The sequence below is a fragment of the Lygodium microphyllum genome, chromosome 22, assembly GCF_053477565.2.
Source record: "Lygodium microphyllum isolate KBCC chromosome 22, Lygodium_microphyllum_v1.1.10, whole genome shotgun sequence".
NCBI classification, from domain to species: domain Eukaryota; kingdom Viridiplantae; phylum Streptophyta; class Polypodiopsida; order Schizaeales; family Lygodiaceae; genus Lygodium; species Lygodium microphyllum.
Window position 1 is genome coordinate 41,998,612 of NC_141156.1, and position 16,560 is coordinate 42,015,171.

General features: G+C 41.6%; 1 protein-coding gene across 3 annotated transcripts in view; it reads left to right on the forward strand.

The window, feature by feature from the left end:
* The window catches only part of LOC148017077 (uncharacterized), a 242,764-nt gene that overhangs the window by 16,294 nt on the left and 209,910 nt on the right, over nt 1-16,560 (forward strand). For all 3 annotated transcript variants that reach the window (XM_087662400.1, XM_087662402.1, XM_087662401.1), the window contains exons 2-4: nt 939-1,115; nt 3,933-4,009; nt 4,091-4,228. In XM_087662400.1, the coding sequence (XP_087518526.1) occupies nt 939-1,115; nt 3,933-4,009; nt 4,091-4,228 (392 nt within the window). The remainder of the gene's footprint in view (nt 1-938; nt 1,116-3,932; nt 4,010-4,090; nt 4,229-16,560) is intronic.

The following is a 16,560-nucleotide window of genomic DNA, read 5'->3' on the forward strand; positions in this document are numbered from 1 at the left end:
TACACTCTTGTGTTTCCTCAGTACAGACCCTAGCCGTTTTCTTCACATTGGTCCCATTGGTTCCACCTAAAGCCTCCAAGGAAAGAGGATGCCCTATAAACATGTGATACATCTCTGCTAGAAGAAAGAAACATCTATTACTCCTGCATCTGGCTTGCCATTAGGTAACAATCACTAGTTGGTTAACTTTCTCCCTAGAGCCAAAATCAATACTATGAATGATGGGAATTTGTAGGTACGTCAATGTCCGTGTGAGCATGCTACTTGACCTTTAAATATTTCAATGCTATCCCACACCACTGAACGTTGGAGTGTGAGGTCATTGATGGCCTCTCTAATCACAAAGCAAGGTGAGGTGTCTTGGAGCCAAGTGTTTACATATTGGGTGTCTATATAATGTATGATGAGAGTGTAAGAACATTGATGTGTACAAAGTTGTAATTTTGTTCATCAAGTGGCATTTGATAATAGGAATTAGAATGCACTTGTCAAAGTTGAATGCCTCCAAGCTCAGCCCGAGAGTGAGAGGTTGATAGTATATCTGAAGAGGGTTCATGCGTAGCATGACAATGCTTGATGGTGATGCTGATAAAAAAACCTGCTGCACATTCAACTTGCAATCTAAAGGCCAACCTTTATCAGTTGACAAGCCAAAATTTCAACAGTTTTGTTCTGCATATAGTGCACAGTTGGGGTAACCCAGGATTAGCCCTGCCATTCAAGGAATTTCAGGTGGTGTTAAATCAGTTATGGTATCAAGTTGCACTTCTTTTATCAAACTTTATTACTACCTCGATATATGGCTTCATGTATCAGTCCTTATCTTTGTTAATTTTCAAAAGCCAAATGGTGAGGTTGCTTTTTTTCCATATGGGTTGAGGATTGGAATTGGAATCCTAAAATCACAATTTGTGTTCCTTAACATGAATTTGGGGCAGATTTACTGAAGGAGCAACCAGATTATCCTGAATTCATTTATCTACAACCGGCTAAGGCAACATCCTCCCCATATGATACTTATGATCTTGATGTTGTCTCCCATCATGAAATTTCGAGTCCTTACTACTACACCATGAGTAGTTATGGTGTCACTTTATTCAGGGATCTTGATGCAGGTACACATGTAGTCTTTGCTTTTCTATTGCAGATAAATGTAGAGCTATATTGGACTGCAAGTAGGTACAGCAAAGTAATAAGCTAATGGATTTGGGCTCTTAAATGTTACTTGTTTTTTATGGAAGACAGGTTCCAAGTATGAAGTCAAAACGAGTGAATGCTTTCATAAAACTCAAGACCAATGAATTGAAATAATGCATTTTGATGTTCAGGAAATTAGGTCAACTTACTATGGCCATGTAAAATGCTTGATTGAAGCGAAGCTTTCACTCTTGGAGTGAAATATGTACATAAAGCACGTACAGATTATCAGACTTAGTGGTCAATGGTGGAGGTGAACTTTTTAAGAAACTGTCTGCATGCTCATATTCCTCTAGTATATGCTGAGCAGCAATGTCAATAAGCCAAACTTGGACTATATATGTGGTAGTAAAGGGGCAAGGAATAAATCGAATATCCATATTTTGGATGCTAAAATACTGGATGCATTTTACATAGAGCTCAATCAAGTGACATATGTATTGAACTGATGGATTCATCCCTTTAGAACTCTTGTGTGAAAGAGATGTTTCAATGTGTGAACTCAAATTATGTTAATGACTTTAGAAATAGCAAGTCAGTTGAACTGAAATAATGCATCTAAGTGCTTAGGAACTTAACTTGTAATAGATGTAAGGCCTTGAGATTTGGAGCTTGAACTTTTATTGATTAAACTGGAGTATGACATAAACAAAAAACACGTAAAGATTACAGAGGCTTGAGGTTCAGGGGTACAAGTCCTAGGGAACACTGTTTGGATGCTTTCAATATACCTCTCCTATCCAGAGAGTACTATGTTAGTGGTTTTCTTATCTAGGCGCACTAGAGGACACATTGATACAGACACTGCATGGCCTTAGAGGGGCCAGGAATTTGCTACAGATAGTTGCAGAAGAAGTGCCCCAGGAAGTGAAAGACATACAAAAATCTCGCAGACATGGATTGGTTGCTTTTTTGGAGGAGGCATTCTTCTTGGAGTGATTGCGATCAGTATAGAGAGTGTTTCCACTTTCATAGTGGCAGAGGATGGTAGTCTCCTGAGAGAGAACCAGATCAGAGAGATTACACAGGATGCCCTTGGTAGAGGTTTGTAGTGGTAGCTCATTGAGACATGAGATGGTATATAGACCCTAACCTGACTAATTGTATCATGGAGGGATGGATACATACTGCATCAGAGAAAGCTGATTTAGAGACTACAGTGGGATCTAGGAGAGTTGGCTGGGAGAGAACCATTGATTGAGAGACCCTGAGACCCTGCGATGTTACATTTTTGGGCTACACTACCAGGCCTGGGAGGAAGAAATAAATGAGTAGGATCAGCCTACCCAACGTTGGCATAGACAAGGAGTTTCTTCACCTTTCTTATCGGACTTTTGGAGGAGGCTAGATGATAATTGCAGGCCATAGAAAGATTTGACTCTTGCTTTGGCTTGTGATACACAGTAGTTTGGCAGTCAGTAATGGTTACAATATTGCAGGTTCCCAGTAGCATGTGCTTGATGTGGAGAGAGAGTGAGAGAGAGAGGAGATAAGTGGATAGGCTGTCGATGCTTCCGAAGGACTGGGTCTTTGGACACCCCAAGTTCTTGGATCCTGTGCAGCCTGATATGAAAGTGCTCTTCCACTTTCTCCGCTTTTGGGGTCGTTGGCATCGATGGACTACACAGAATGCATTCATTTTTGATTCCTCTTCAGGAGTGCAGAGATATATAGTCCTCTTGAGAGGCCTTCTTCATTGGTAGCTTGACATGATTGAGCTGGCGTATATTCTCCCGTGACAGGATTTGCTTTCTTGGCATACTGCAGTTTCTTTGGCTCCCTTCTCAGTCATATAGACCCTTTGTACTTCTGGTCGTGTTGTGTCTTTGTATTCTTGATTATACTGTATTTTTGAGATTGTGTTTTGATAATTAATACAATTACCATTTATGAAAAAAAGGATAGAGAGGAGATTAAAAGACATTGCTTATAGGACTGCCCCAAAATGCTGGAGTCTTGGAGGAGAGCTCTCAAATCGGTGCTTCATGGCTTAGGGGAGATTATGATTGTGAGCTGAGGGGCAATTGCTGGGTCATGGACATGTGCTCAACATTTGGTTATGAGGATACACATGGCAGCCATTCTTGTCATCTGGCAGCAGCTGAGCATTTTCTCAACACTAGACTTCTTGCAGACAGAGTGCCATGGATGGGAGCTAATAGGTGGCATTATAGCCTGGCAAATCCTTTCAGACCCTGAATAGAGTCTCCCCCAGAATTTGGGTGGAGATTATTTACACCTGTCCATATAGGCAATGGGAGAGATTGCATTGTGACTCAGAACATATGAGGAGAGGCGACTTTCTTGATACATGGGACCTAATTTTACTTTGTCTGACTGAGGTGTTACCAATATAATTGTGTGGAGAAAAGGAGTACATCTGGACAGTGAGATGCAGTGAGGCTGCAAAAGCAGTGGCATACTACACTCTAATTCATATCTGGATTAGATGGTGATTCAAAGGGTATGAGGAATAACAGAAGGCCTTTCTAGGCATTTTGAAGGTGGTCTTTTGTAGATGCATGGGAGTTGAAATATGGCATTTCATATTTCAACTGATCAATCGATCAGATTTCCTATTTACATTGATAACATGCAAGATTCATTTTTGCGTTGCCTATTTTACTTAGGAACTGTCATACTCTAAATATTGCTATGAAGTGTTGTAGAATATGTTTACCAAAACATGTGCATTCTCATATATATTTTTGAACAAATGATGAACATGTATGCAGAGTTCATTCCATTGAGTGAATGGGAGATGGATTTCGAGTACTACAAATGTATCATGAAACTGAATGTTTTTAGACAGGTAAGGTCTTGAACATAAACTGTGATAACCTTATTGTTTTTTGAACTAATACCTAAAGGCACATGTTCATTTGGGTGGTAGTATAAAATATGGAAAAGTTTTGCAATTTGGAGGCGCTTTGTAAGGAGAAAAATACAAGGAGTGTGTCGCAAATTGCTTGCAAAACAACTTTTCTCAATGAATCCTATACTGCAAAGAGTACTTCTGCGAATATGCCAGGTAAGATAACAAATTTTCAAATATAAGGTTTTTATATTTTGCCAGACTTATTGGATAATGGTTGCTATGATGAGTTCTTTCTTAGATACATCATTGACCATTGAAGCCAGGCTTCGACCTGCTCTTCAATGCCTTGTTTTCCAATCTCTCCTCCTCTTGCCTGCAGTGCATTTATGTGCAAATGCTCGAGTGAGTTTCTCCTACTGAATTCACAACACACAGGATATCTTATCTGATGAATGGTGCAGCCTTCATGTCAAAATGCCCAGAACTGGGGAGCTGCTCCATACCTCAGCACGTACAGCACTTCTGCCTTCTGTGATCTCAACTGTTTTCCACTTACATCTAAATTCCTTGCTGCCTTGTCCTCTGCTTCATCTGGATTCCCTCCTATATATATCTGCCTGTTTTTCTTCTTTGATTTTCCTCTTCCTTCTCTCCATCTCCCTAAGTCCTTTGTAATCTCAGTTTTGCATTCCTTCTTTAACTGTACATGACTTTCTTTTTTAGTCTGTTACTTATTCAGTCACCTCTGCACACAGCAATTCTTGCCGCTCACTGTCGTTTATTTTTAACTTCTCTCAATACATGTGCTTGCACAATGATCTTTTGTGATGACTCCAGCACAGCCTTTCTGATATCATAACTGGGTATTGTGTACATCTCCCATTAGCCTCGAATTCCCATGTTTCTATGGCGCTTTTTCCAGCTTGAAAGTGTCAGCATACATTGTTTTTTCATAAAGTTTACTGAAATAATGAATGATCAGATGTACAAGAGGCTGTGTGGCCAGCATATGAAAGCCATAATCAGATGTACAGGAGGAAGCGTATGAAAGCCCATCTACTCAGTTAGTAATACCCTGGCCTCTTATGTTTCTTCTCCATCACCTCCATGCCTACCATCATGGCCCATATTTTTTTTATCTCTCTCTCTCTCATTTCTCCAATCGAGGAGCTTTTGTGTGGTTGTTGTATGTGCTTCTGGTGATCTATTCTTTCTTTTTCCGACAGCATCTATAGCTTGCGTTGTTCCCTCACTACTTGCCCTTATTCTGCCTAAGCTCTAGACATGTCTACCATCATGGCCCTTAGTTCTTCTCTCTCTCTCTTTCTTGTTTCTCCAATCGAGGAGCTTTTACCACTATGAAAAACAAAACCCAAAAAAGGTCAAAAGTGTGGCAACTAGAAAGAGAGCTTCTTGAAACCCTTGAACAGTAATATTATCCTGACATCACACATGAGTAGTGATTAAAGTTGTGCAAAATAATCTCTAATCATGAAGCAGCCACATCACAGATGAGAAACCCTATTGATATCATAGAAGCTACTTGCCACAAGATTAAGCCTCTAAATGTGATCAATATGACCTTGAATTCTAGAGGTAGAGTTGAAGATACAAGCGTTTCTAGTATGCTAGATGTGCCAAAGCCTAATCCAGAGCAAGAAATGAAAGAAATGAGAATGTTGCAGCTGCAATGAATCAGCATACTTTTTTTTTTGTTGAGAGAAGCAAATTCTATTAATAACACCTCGGATAAGTCCCCTTGAGGTAAAGATACAAAGTACAAGGAACTTTGTAAAAAGTGTGTAACTACATCACAAATACAATGGGTGGTGAACAGAAAATATGGTGGTCTATTATGCCAAACTATGTGAGGGGTTGTATGAAAGAAGGTGCTGGAGTCCTAGGTTTGCAAGCAAGCCTCTTTCCTCTTCCTCATCCTCTCCAAGTCTCCCTACAATCTCCCTTGTCTCTAGCTATGAGTGTAGATGATCTCTATCCAAATTCTCAAAAGTCTTTGCTATGAATCCATCCTGAAGATCTATAGCATGATTACACCTTCTGGTGGAGATATACTAGGGTAGAATACTAGCAATCAGCTCCCATCTGTGATAGTGCTCTTTGGTCCATTGTGCTTGCGAGTAGTTTGGAGTGGGGATCCTACTTAGATCCTGTCCAATGATGAGGAAAGAGAGGCTCCCTTGAACATCCTCATAACCACATGATGGGCCTATGTTTGTGATCCAAGCTATGCTTCCCAAAGTTGCGACCATGATTGTCAACATGCATTTTTATCTTCCCAGACCCCAAGGAAAGACAAATTCTATCAATAAACAAAAAGATCAAGCTAAAGATATACTACAAGTAGGCCTTTTTGTCTCCTGTGGCTCTTCACAATGGCACAAGCTATTGGGAGTCTACCATATTTAAGCCATGGGGAGCAATAGGAAGAGCAGATCTTCCTAGGTCTAAAGCAATTACCTAGTCTCCTCCCCAATCTAGTATATACATCACAATGTTAGTGAAGAAAAGGATCCCTCCTTAGCTTCTCCTGTGGTTTTGTTCATCTTGCAAAAGTAACCAAGTTAGGATCATCTATGTACCATCTGTTGTCACAATGAACCACACTTTGATCCTTTGATGATACTTGAATCAATTCAAATCCACAACTCTAAAAGTTCTCAATAGACAAACCATGGCATGTGCCAGATATTAGGTGATTTTCACTAGTTTTTACCATTTCTTTATCAGTTCTAGATGGGATTGATGCTTAAAGTCACGTCTCTTTCTTGTTCTCTATTAGAGTTGACATAAAGGGAAGTCAATATCTAAATCTAGTTTATTCTCAACAAGTTTGAAAGTTCAGAAACATAATTGAGAAGGAATCCAAATTAGATTTTGAGGAGGGTTCCCAATCTTAGCCCAATGGGAGGAAGGCTCGAAGTTAGGTTCTAAGGAGGATTTCTGCTTTATTTGATGTGTAGAAAGGCGAAAACATTAAATCTCATGAAAAATGAGAAAGTTAGGAGGGAGCATTCACTCCGATGTTTGGAAGTTGATACTAAAGAATCGGGCGGTTGACTAGTTTGCTCCAGGTGTCTTCAAAATGATTTGATTATGGTATGAACTCTAGGCGAATGCTGCCTAGCTCCACCTACTATTGGGTAAAATGATAGTGCATCCCAACATGCTTCATCCTTGGACTGATGATGGGTTTATCAACAATTTCTATCGCACTTTGGTTGTTGCATGCGACCATAGTCGGGATGGTGCATGGGAATTGATGCTTTGCTACCAAGTTCCTTAGGTAGATGGTCCTCATGGTGCCATCTTTGAGATCCTGATACTTAGTCTCAATAGTGGAGGCGACAACTCTCTCTTGTTTGTGGCTTGACCAAACAATGAGAACTGCACCTAGAGAGAATATGTAGCCACCATGGAAATACTAGGTATCAAGTGTTGCATGCCCATTTAAAATCAATGTAACCTTGCAAAAGCAAACCTTTACCAAACTATAAGCCATAAGCATAGGTACACTTAACATATCTCAATACATGCAAATAAGAAATCCAATGTGAGAGTTTTGGTGCATTGAAATGTTGCTTAAGCAATGAAGCTGAGTATGCAAGATTTGGCCTAGTGTGTATCAACCATGAGAGCTTTCCCATGACTTAGTGATAGGTGCTCATTGAAAGGCTATGCATGAGGATTCGTAGATAGCTTGATAGTGGGATCTAATGGTGTGGCTATGGGCCATGTCTGATTAAAGCAATACTGATCCACTATAACTGGAGGGCATATTTTTCCTAGGATATAAAGATCCCATCCATATGATATACAATCTCCATACCCAAGAAGTAAGATAGTTGACTGAGATCGGTTATTTCAAATGTGGAGGAAAGTTGTGCCTTTATATCTGCTATGGTCGCAGATGCTAAGCTAGTGATCAACAGGTCATTGAGATATATAAGGATATAGCTGTCCGAATCGGAAGTGGGTTTGATATTGAAGTTCGGGTCATGAGGGTTGGAACAATATCCATGGGATATGGGAAAATCATCCATCCTATAGAACCGTAAACATAGTGCTTGCTTCCACCCATAAAGGGCTTCCCACAAAAACGAAATACCTTATCTTTATGGTTTGGAAGAGAAAAACTTGGAGGCTGCTTCACATAGACCGACTGCTGTAAATAACCATTCAAAGGTGCTTTTGACATCCATCTTATATATAGGCCATGATGGGTGGCCAAGGCAACTAGTGGATGGAATGATGTCAACCATGCTATAGGCACAAAGGTTTCTTCATAATCAATGCCTTGTTTCTATGGAAAACTTCATCCATTCTGTAGAACTCTTTCTTTGGCCTTTCGCGTTGGGTTCACCAAAGATGCCAAGAGACTTGGCGTGTAACCAAAAGATACCACGTCTTAGGAAAGATGAGCTCGCAACAAAGAGAAATGAATTTTTGAAGAAGAAGATAAAAAGAAAAAGAGAAGGTAATAGATTGTAGTCATAGGGAATCAATGTATTTTAGTCTCAATGGTAGCTCATGGATAATTTGTATAAGCTTGTGTCCAAACCACATACAACATATATTTCAGCATATTTATCAAGTTCTCAAATTATTGCTTAGCAATTCCATTTGGAAATAAAACACCATAGATGAGTTTGGATAGGAAACAATGTAACTGTAGTTCAAAATCAGTCTCTATACAAGGTGAGCCTTGTATTTATCCAAGATGCCATGAGCTTTCAATTTAGTTTGAAAGATCCATTTTGTCCTAATGAACTTCTTGTGCCCCAAATGATCCACCAAGTCTAGGTTTTGGATTGGTTAGTACTCTTTAATCTCCCTCTCCATGGCCTCTTACCATTGGGAATGCTTTAGAGCCTCCTACCAAGTGTTTTTCTCAGAGTGCACTATGTAATCTGTTACAAAGATGGATGCAGATAAAGCAATAGGTGCAATCCTAGCAGATCTTCTAGGGCTCTCCCGGATTGTATTCGGTGGAAGAATCCCGGAGTCTTGCATGGTTTGTTACACTTTGACAAAATGGATAGCCTTTTGGATTTCTCATCTTGATTTTGGTCTTTATTCTTCTTGCTCTTGCTTTTCTTCCCCTTCTAAGAATGGGAAACAAGGGCACCCTTTGAAGGTGTGAGATGAGCTTTCTTGTGAAATTGGTCAAATAGCTATACAAATTGCAATAGCTAGCACTCAAAGCACATAGATAGTGGGCATAGTAGGCTATGAGATCACTCATTGTAAAAAATTTAAATATTTGTGGGAGCTTGTTAAGAAACAATGTGACTTGGTTATCAGAGAACTTAGGAAGTCCCGTAGTGGCAAATTCAATGAGAAAACACTAGTACTCTTGACCTTAAGGTCATTTTGATGTGTCATTTTTAGCTCTTGGAGCTTATGGACAAGATTGATATGATGGGTCCTATCTCAAGCTGCATAGAGGTCAATCAAGTATTCCCATCTCTCAAATGCGATGTCAATGTTGCAATTGTGAGTATCTTGCATCGACTTGATGATGGTGGAAGCATTCTTTTGAGAATCTAAGAGATGCCTCATTAGATTAGGCCAAGCAGTATAGATAGATGTGGTAAATTGAGTATTCTTAGTAAAAGCATTCTTTGTAGAGGTGGTTGTGGAATGTCAACTTTGAGATGTCTCATAAGAGAGAAGAGATAGAAATAGAGCACGATATGCTGTAGAGATCGAGTTGCTTAACGAGACGTTGCTTTTATCACCCCTTTGGTTTGTCACATTGTTGCCCCTCCATCCTACCTTGCCACCTTGTCCCTTGCACATCTTCCTTCAGTCCGCCACCCCACACTACTGTCGTCACCCTGTAGTTTCCGACTATTGCTGTGTTGCATCCCCCACCTCAATTGTGCAGTGTTTTGCTCCCACCACTTCCCCACACTATATCCTTCAATAGGCACTCTATTGCGTTGAGTCCTCCCTCATCTCTACTCCCTCTTGTGTCGCCTCTCAGGCATCATCTCCCCCGCAGGCCCTGCCATCACTCCATGCCTATTCATGGGAACACGCTAGCCATAGGTACCTCTCGCTTAGGCTTAGCCCATTGGTATCTTTTGCCCCGCCTCACTACCTTCATCTCATCCCCATCCAACCACCTCTCCCATCACCTCCCTTCGGTTGATTGAATATAGGTTTATGCAAGCTGCTCTTTTCCTTTGTAGTAACATTAATCTCCCTGTTCTTGTAGCACTCTTGGAAGGTTCCTGTGAAGACTCGCAATGGAAACCTTTGGTTTGATGTCACGGCACTTTACGGGTTCCCCCTAGTCAAATGCGTTGTGTGTACTCTTACTGAGGAACAATTGTTGTCCGTTCACGCCATGGAGAAAGAATTGGAGGAGACCATGATCTTTGGAGAGGTCATAGGAGACTCTCCATCCAAGGCACAACTTCGTGATTGGCTTCACTCCAGTTACCATTTGGCACCGTGTAGATAATGGAGGCGGTGTTGATGGGGCAAGGCATCTTCATGGTACGACTCACTTCCATAGAGGTAGTATATGAGATGGTTGAGAGCTCTTCGATTGTCTTCATGAAGGATGTTATTCATCTAGTCCCTTGGGAGAGTCACTTCATAGTCAAGGTCTTTGTGCTCCATAACAATCGATATCTGGTTACTCTTCTCTTCTCTGGATTGGCAGTCAAGTACCACTAGAGCTGGGAGAGGGATTTAGGCACCTCTTTGGCACAATCCTTCCTTCATCATTTGCTGATGCAGTGATGGCCCTGTAAAGTACGGGTCGCAGTCGAAGACACCAAGAAAATACCCAAGTGTTTTATTGATTGAGGAAGGTAGGCACACTTTTAGACAACATATCATTGTGATGAGGTAGCTTGGTCAGTGCCTGTGATGCCAACTTGCTTTAAGGGTAAGGCGACATGGCAAGCAGCTGATGATGGCTTGGTGAAGGTTCAATGACAACAATAAGGGAGGAGGCAAGTTGGTCAGCCCCTTGGATACAACACCCTTAGGAGAGGGCAAGAGACTCGAAGGTGGCCCCCCGCCAAAGAGCCCCTAGTAGCGACCACGTTCCTCTCTGTGGATCATAGCCACCTCCCTCTTTCCCCACTCATCTAGCATAGCCCACATCACCACCCTCTACACAAAACTAAACCCCCCACGGTGGGTTGGCGCTTGCCCTTCACTTGCAGCCGCCTCCCACGGGGGGCGATGAGCCTCATACTCCAGTCTTTGCTCTTTGTGAGTGCCCCCTCCTACATAGCCACTAGCTTAGCCACCCTAGCAACATTCTGCACTTTCTCTTGATAGGCACAACTTCTCTTGTAGGAGTTCTTTCACAGCAGCCTTTGGTCCTACATGAGAGTTGTGGGTTAGGCAAAGCGTTCGCTTCTTGTGGAAGTGGAAATATTTGTTGTTTGCAGGTTGAGCAGTGGTAAGGCCCATTTACTAGCCCTCCCGGATGGACCAAACTATACCTTCTTCCTCCAGACCCCTCATTTTGGTGCCTGGATGATAACACAAGTGGAGGAGGTCATGAGGAACTAGGTAGCAGAGCATGTCTCTCAGTGGCTGGGAGAAGACAATTCAAATGTGAACATATGTAGTGGAGGACATTGGCAAAAGCTTTGACAAGTTATGTTAGATAGATGCTTGTAGGTGCTTGGTGTCAATTTTGGCTTAGAGCATTAAAGTCGCCCTAGAAATGACTTGTGGTGTCATTTGGGCTAGGCAAAAATCAAACATTTAATGTTAGAGGCCAAATGAAAGATACAATAACTTTCAAGCTCAAAGGGCTAAATAAGTAGGAACAAGAGGATAATTAATTTTTGACTAATAATTAAATGCTAGAAATTAAGTCTAGAGGCTAAGTTCCACTTTAGAAGTTGTGCCTCTTGGTTGTCAGGGGGGAGACTTGCCCATGCAAAATGATTAGGGGTTATAGGAGGTTGGTGTCAGAAGTGGTGCAACAATGGAAGTGTAAACATAAGCTATAATAAAGTGTTGAAACACAAGACAAAAGAGAAAGGGAAAGAAAGAACACAATGCAGATGAGAACTCAGATGTATGCGTGGGAAATGGAATCCATATACCAAGACATGAGACAGTACATAAGCAATGTGAGTCACCGGCTGTGGAGGCACTAGCATGTGCTCCCTCTCCAAGAAACTATCAAGTGACGAATGAAATAAGTGGAGGAGGGAGCTAGACAATATATAGGACAAATAAATGCCCAAAACATGATTGGTCGACCAGCATTAAATGCTGGCCGACTGGCTGGAAATAATGCCTAAACCATAATAAACAATGGTAAATAAAATGCCTAAAATGTCTCCGTGCCTAGCATGCTATACCACAAGTACAGACTCAACCATGAACTGACTAATCTGCTAACACCCTCTCTCAGATCATGGGTGATCTGATACAATACAATATACAATGGTAATGTCGCATCATAGTACACATAACAATGTCCACCAGAGTAGAACCATGGATATCCAAGTAGTGGGTGTGCAAGCCACCACCAAGGTGCCTCGGAGAGAACCTGATGTTGATGTCGATCATACCAGCTCCTAAAGATAGAGAAGATTATAGCAGCTCTCAATGTCTGTTAACAATGCCTCTAATGTAGCATACGTGACTATCTTGTCACCAATGCCGCAGCGCATAAATGGCCATGAATTCCCCTTCTTTGGCCAGACTGCCAAAGTATCCCTTATGTGAGCTCCAGATGAAAGCCACCCACTCTTTGTCAAATAACTAGCCCATCATGAACCTGGATGTCAATCCCAGCTCCAGGATTTGTACCTGCCAGACTTCAGTCGATGCGTCAGGGATGTCCCTCTCTGGATCCTGTGCATCTGTATAGAAATATAGATGAGGCGTGGCTGCCCCATCTCACCACCCTCTCACACTCCCTCTCTGGCACTGGAGAGTTGTGAGGGATGACCTCATCACCACCACTAGAAAGCAACTGAGGAAGGGGCCACTAAGCCCTTCCCACGACCCGAAGAAGAGGATCCCTGCTGCACCTTGGACTTCGCCTTGGCTAGAGGATCGGAATCGGAATTTGAGGGAGATAAGGACTCGTCGGAGGAGTCCGTATCCCGCTTCATCTTCTGCTCCTTTTTCTTCCTGGAAGCCGCTAACTTGTTGCAATCCTTCCTTAAATGACCTTTCTTGCCACAGTGGTAACACTGGGCCTTCGACTTCTTTGTCTTCAAAGCCCTCTCTAAAGCTGCCAAAGCCTCACTGGAATCTCCATGTAACATATCATTAGTGGATGTGCACGGAGGAGCCATCTGGAGAGGATGTAGAATAGAAGTAGAGAAAAGAAGGTATTTGGAGAGGGAACACAGCCAAACCACGAGCACAGACTGCAAAAAGCAAGAGTTCACATACAGTATAACCCAAAATCTGATCAAAAGAAGCCAAAATCTGTTGCATAAAGTCAAAAAATCAGTTCAAAACTGCCAGAAACAGCAAAAACGGCATGTTTTACCAGACGCCCAGTCCAAAATAGTGCTGAAAACAGCAAAATGCAGGCTGCACACTGCATAAAAAGGTGTATGGTACTGTTGCCAGCAGCCTGATGATGAAAACATAGGCCGCAGGAGGTGCTAGATAGCAGACGATGGCAAATTTGTTGGGAAACGCAGGTCAAACAAGTCGCCTGTATGGAGCAGCAGCCGCCTGATCAACAAGGGTGAAAACAGTCCTGAAATCAGCAAGAAAACATAGCAATAGCATAAATCTTGAAATCTGATACCATGTCAGAAGTGGTGCAGCAATGGAAGCGTAAACATAAGCTGTAATAAATTGCTGAAACACAAGACAAAAGAGAAAGGGAAAGAAATAACACAATATAGATGAGAACTCAGATGTATGCTTGGGAAATGGAATCCATATACCAAGACATGAGACAGTAAGAAGCAATGTGAGTCACCAGCTGTGGAGGCACTGGCACTTGCTCCCTCTCCAAGAAACTATGAAGTGATGAATGAAATAAGTGGAGGAGGGAGCTAGACAATATATAGGACAAATAAATGCCCAAAACATGATTGGTTGGCTAGCATTAAATGTTGGCCGACTGGCTGCAAACAATGCCTCAACCATAATAAACAATGGCAAATAAAATGCCTAAAATGTCTTTGTGCCTAGCTTGATGTACCACAAGGACAGACTCAACCATGAACCGACTAATCTGCTAATAGTTGGTGGAGGCACAAAGGTAGCCATTCCAACTAGGTGACAATTGAGAGAGAGGTTTCCCTAACAAGCAAGAGGCTACTAGAAATCACGCGATAGTATGCCGATAGGATAGGGGCATTAGGTCTCCTTCTTAGCTCAGTGAGAGGCAGCACTAGAAGAGGAGGGCTTGTTAGTTGCACTAGGGTTTTACTCCCCTTTTGAAGATATAGGTGTCACCAGAATCGCCATTAGAGCTATAATTGAAAAAATCATTTTTCTTTTTTCTTTTTTCTTTTGGGTGAAGAAGTTTGAGTTAATGAAATAAAGTGTTTACAACTTTGGCCAACCAAGTAGAATCACTGATAGGCAGCAAATACTAATGAAGCCTAACGGTGACAAAATGTAACGTTACAGGGACAAGGGGAGGGGATCATAAATTGGGCACAAAAGGTGGGGTGCAAATAATATCCAGCTATGGAGCAGCTACCTCTCTGAGTATCAAATCAATTGAAACCCTGGAAGTAATCTGCCATATTAGCAATTCTTACACACAAACTACATGATCGCAAGTGTGTGAGGCCGAGTCAAAAATGAAAGCATTGTGAGTTTGACAGATGTGCCAAAGACCAGTCCATCAAATAAAATGAAAGAGAGAAGGATGATGGGGCTATAAAGTGGTTGTGGATGGCATCTTGCCCAAAACCCAGGAATGGGTGGCCATTTATTGATGTGTCACCAAGGTCATACATTGTTGTCATAAATTTGTAGATTGAATTTGTAAGTTTGGTTTCTTTGCAATGATAGGGGTCCCCCTTAGATATAAACATGTCAGAAGAGGAGGCCTTGTTGTGTGCACGTATATGCATTCTATTAATTGCAGTAATCCTAGAGGAAGCTCCTCATAGCCCTGGCCATTAGGAGAAAGAGTAGGATGTGGTAGCATGGTTAGAGCATCAACATACTATTTTGGGGTTGAAACAATGTTCTCAAACCATACGATGACAAAGTTGACATGCAAGCCACATATGTTGAGCATATGCTCGACGACCAGAAAATTTCCTAGAGTATTGCGTGTTTGGATAGGAAATGAAGCAAATCAGTGTTGCAACCAAGCAAGAGGTAAAAAGATGAGGTGGGGTCTCATCACATTTAGTACAGAAGATACATCTACCATGGGAGATCTTCTAACCACACAACACATCCTTTGTTGGAAGACTCCTGATAAGAAGCATCCATATGAAGACTTTCCTTTGATAGAAAGCTTGGACTTTCACAGTTGAAGCACTCGATCATGCCATGTGGCTCTATTGTCATGAATAGACCAAACTTTGTTTGCTTTCTTAGTGACCGATCTCTCATGCTTAACTAGTCTTATGGTAAATTTGATTGACTGACCATTTTAGAAAATCCTTTGATTTCACAAAAGCCCAGTCCAACTAGGGATAAAGCATAAAAAGCCTAAAAAGCAAGCAAAGGGGAATGCTGAAACCAGTCTTCCTCCTCGGATAGGGTAGTAAATAACTTGATTTAGCACTAATTACAGCAAGCATAAAATTCACATAAACTGAAAATGCACACTTTATCACTTTAATCTTGGACATTGGACACCTTTTTGGCCCCAAAATTGGTGCCCCTTGTGGTATTTCTTTATCTTATATTGCAAATGGAAAGAGTACAATTGAGATCCTTTGATCTTCGCTAATCCAAGTGCCAATTGCTGTCAAAATTGACGATCAAGCCCAAGCCTCCAAACCAATTCGCCTCTTGCTTTGCTCGGGGATTGGCCTTCACTGTGCTCCTTGAAAGACAAATTCAGTCCCAAATCTGATATTGGCTAGTTGGCCTCTTGAATCTACCTGAAATTTTTCAATTTCAGTTGTTGGAATTCAAGCCTTAGGCTCTCAATTTTGAGCACGCATCCTGAGGTGGTTGCCAAACCCTTACTCTGAATTAGGGTTTTCAGTAGAGATTGATTGAAATCTCTTCCTCTGATGGCTCAAAGTATTGAAAAATGTTGAGAGAACTTGAGAGATGGAGAGAATGGTGTAGAGAGAGAAATTTTTGAGTTTCATTGGGAGAAACACTGAAAGCTACTGCTGCCCTGCTTAAACAACCATGGAAGCTGTCACCTATAGCTTAGGACCAACAAAAAGACTGCTGCTCCCTCCTCTATGTTATCATTTGTACCAGAAGGACCTTGGGTTGCTGTCATCTACTCCTAGAGAGATCCAAACTGTTGTCACATGTAGTCGGTCCCTAGTTGCTGCAAATCACATTAGCAGCATCTCCTTGCTCTCTAATAGCTTCCTTCGCTCTCACAATGGCTAGAATGGACTTCCACC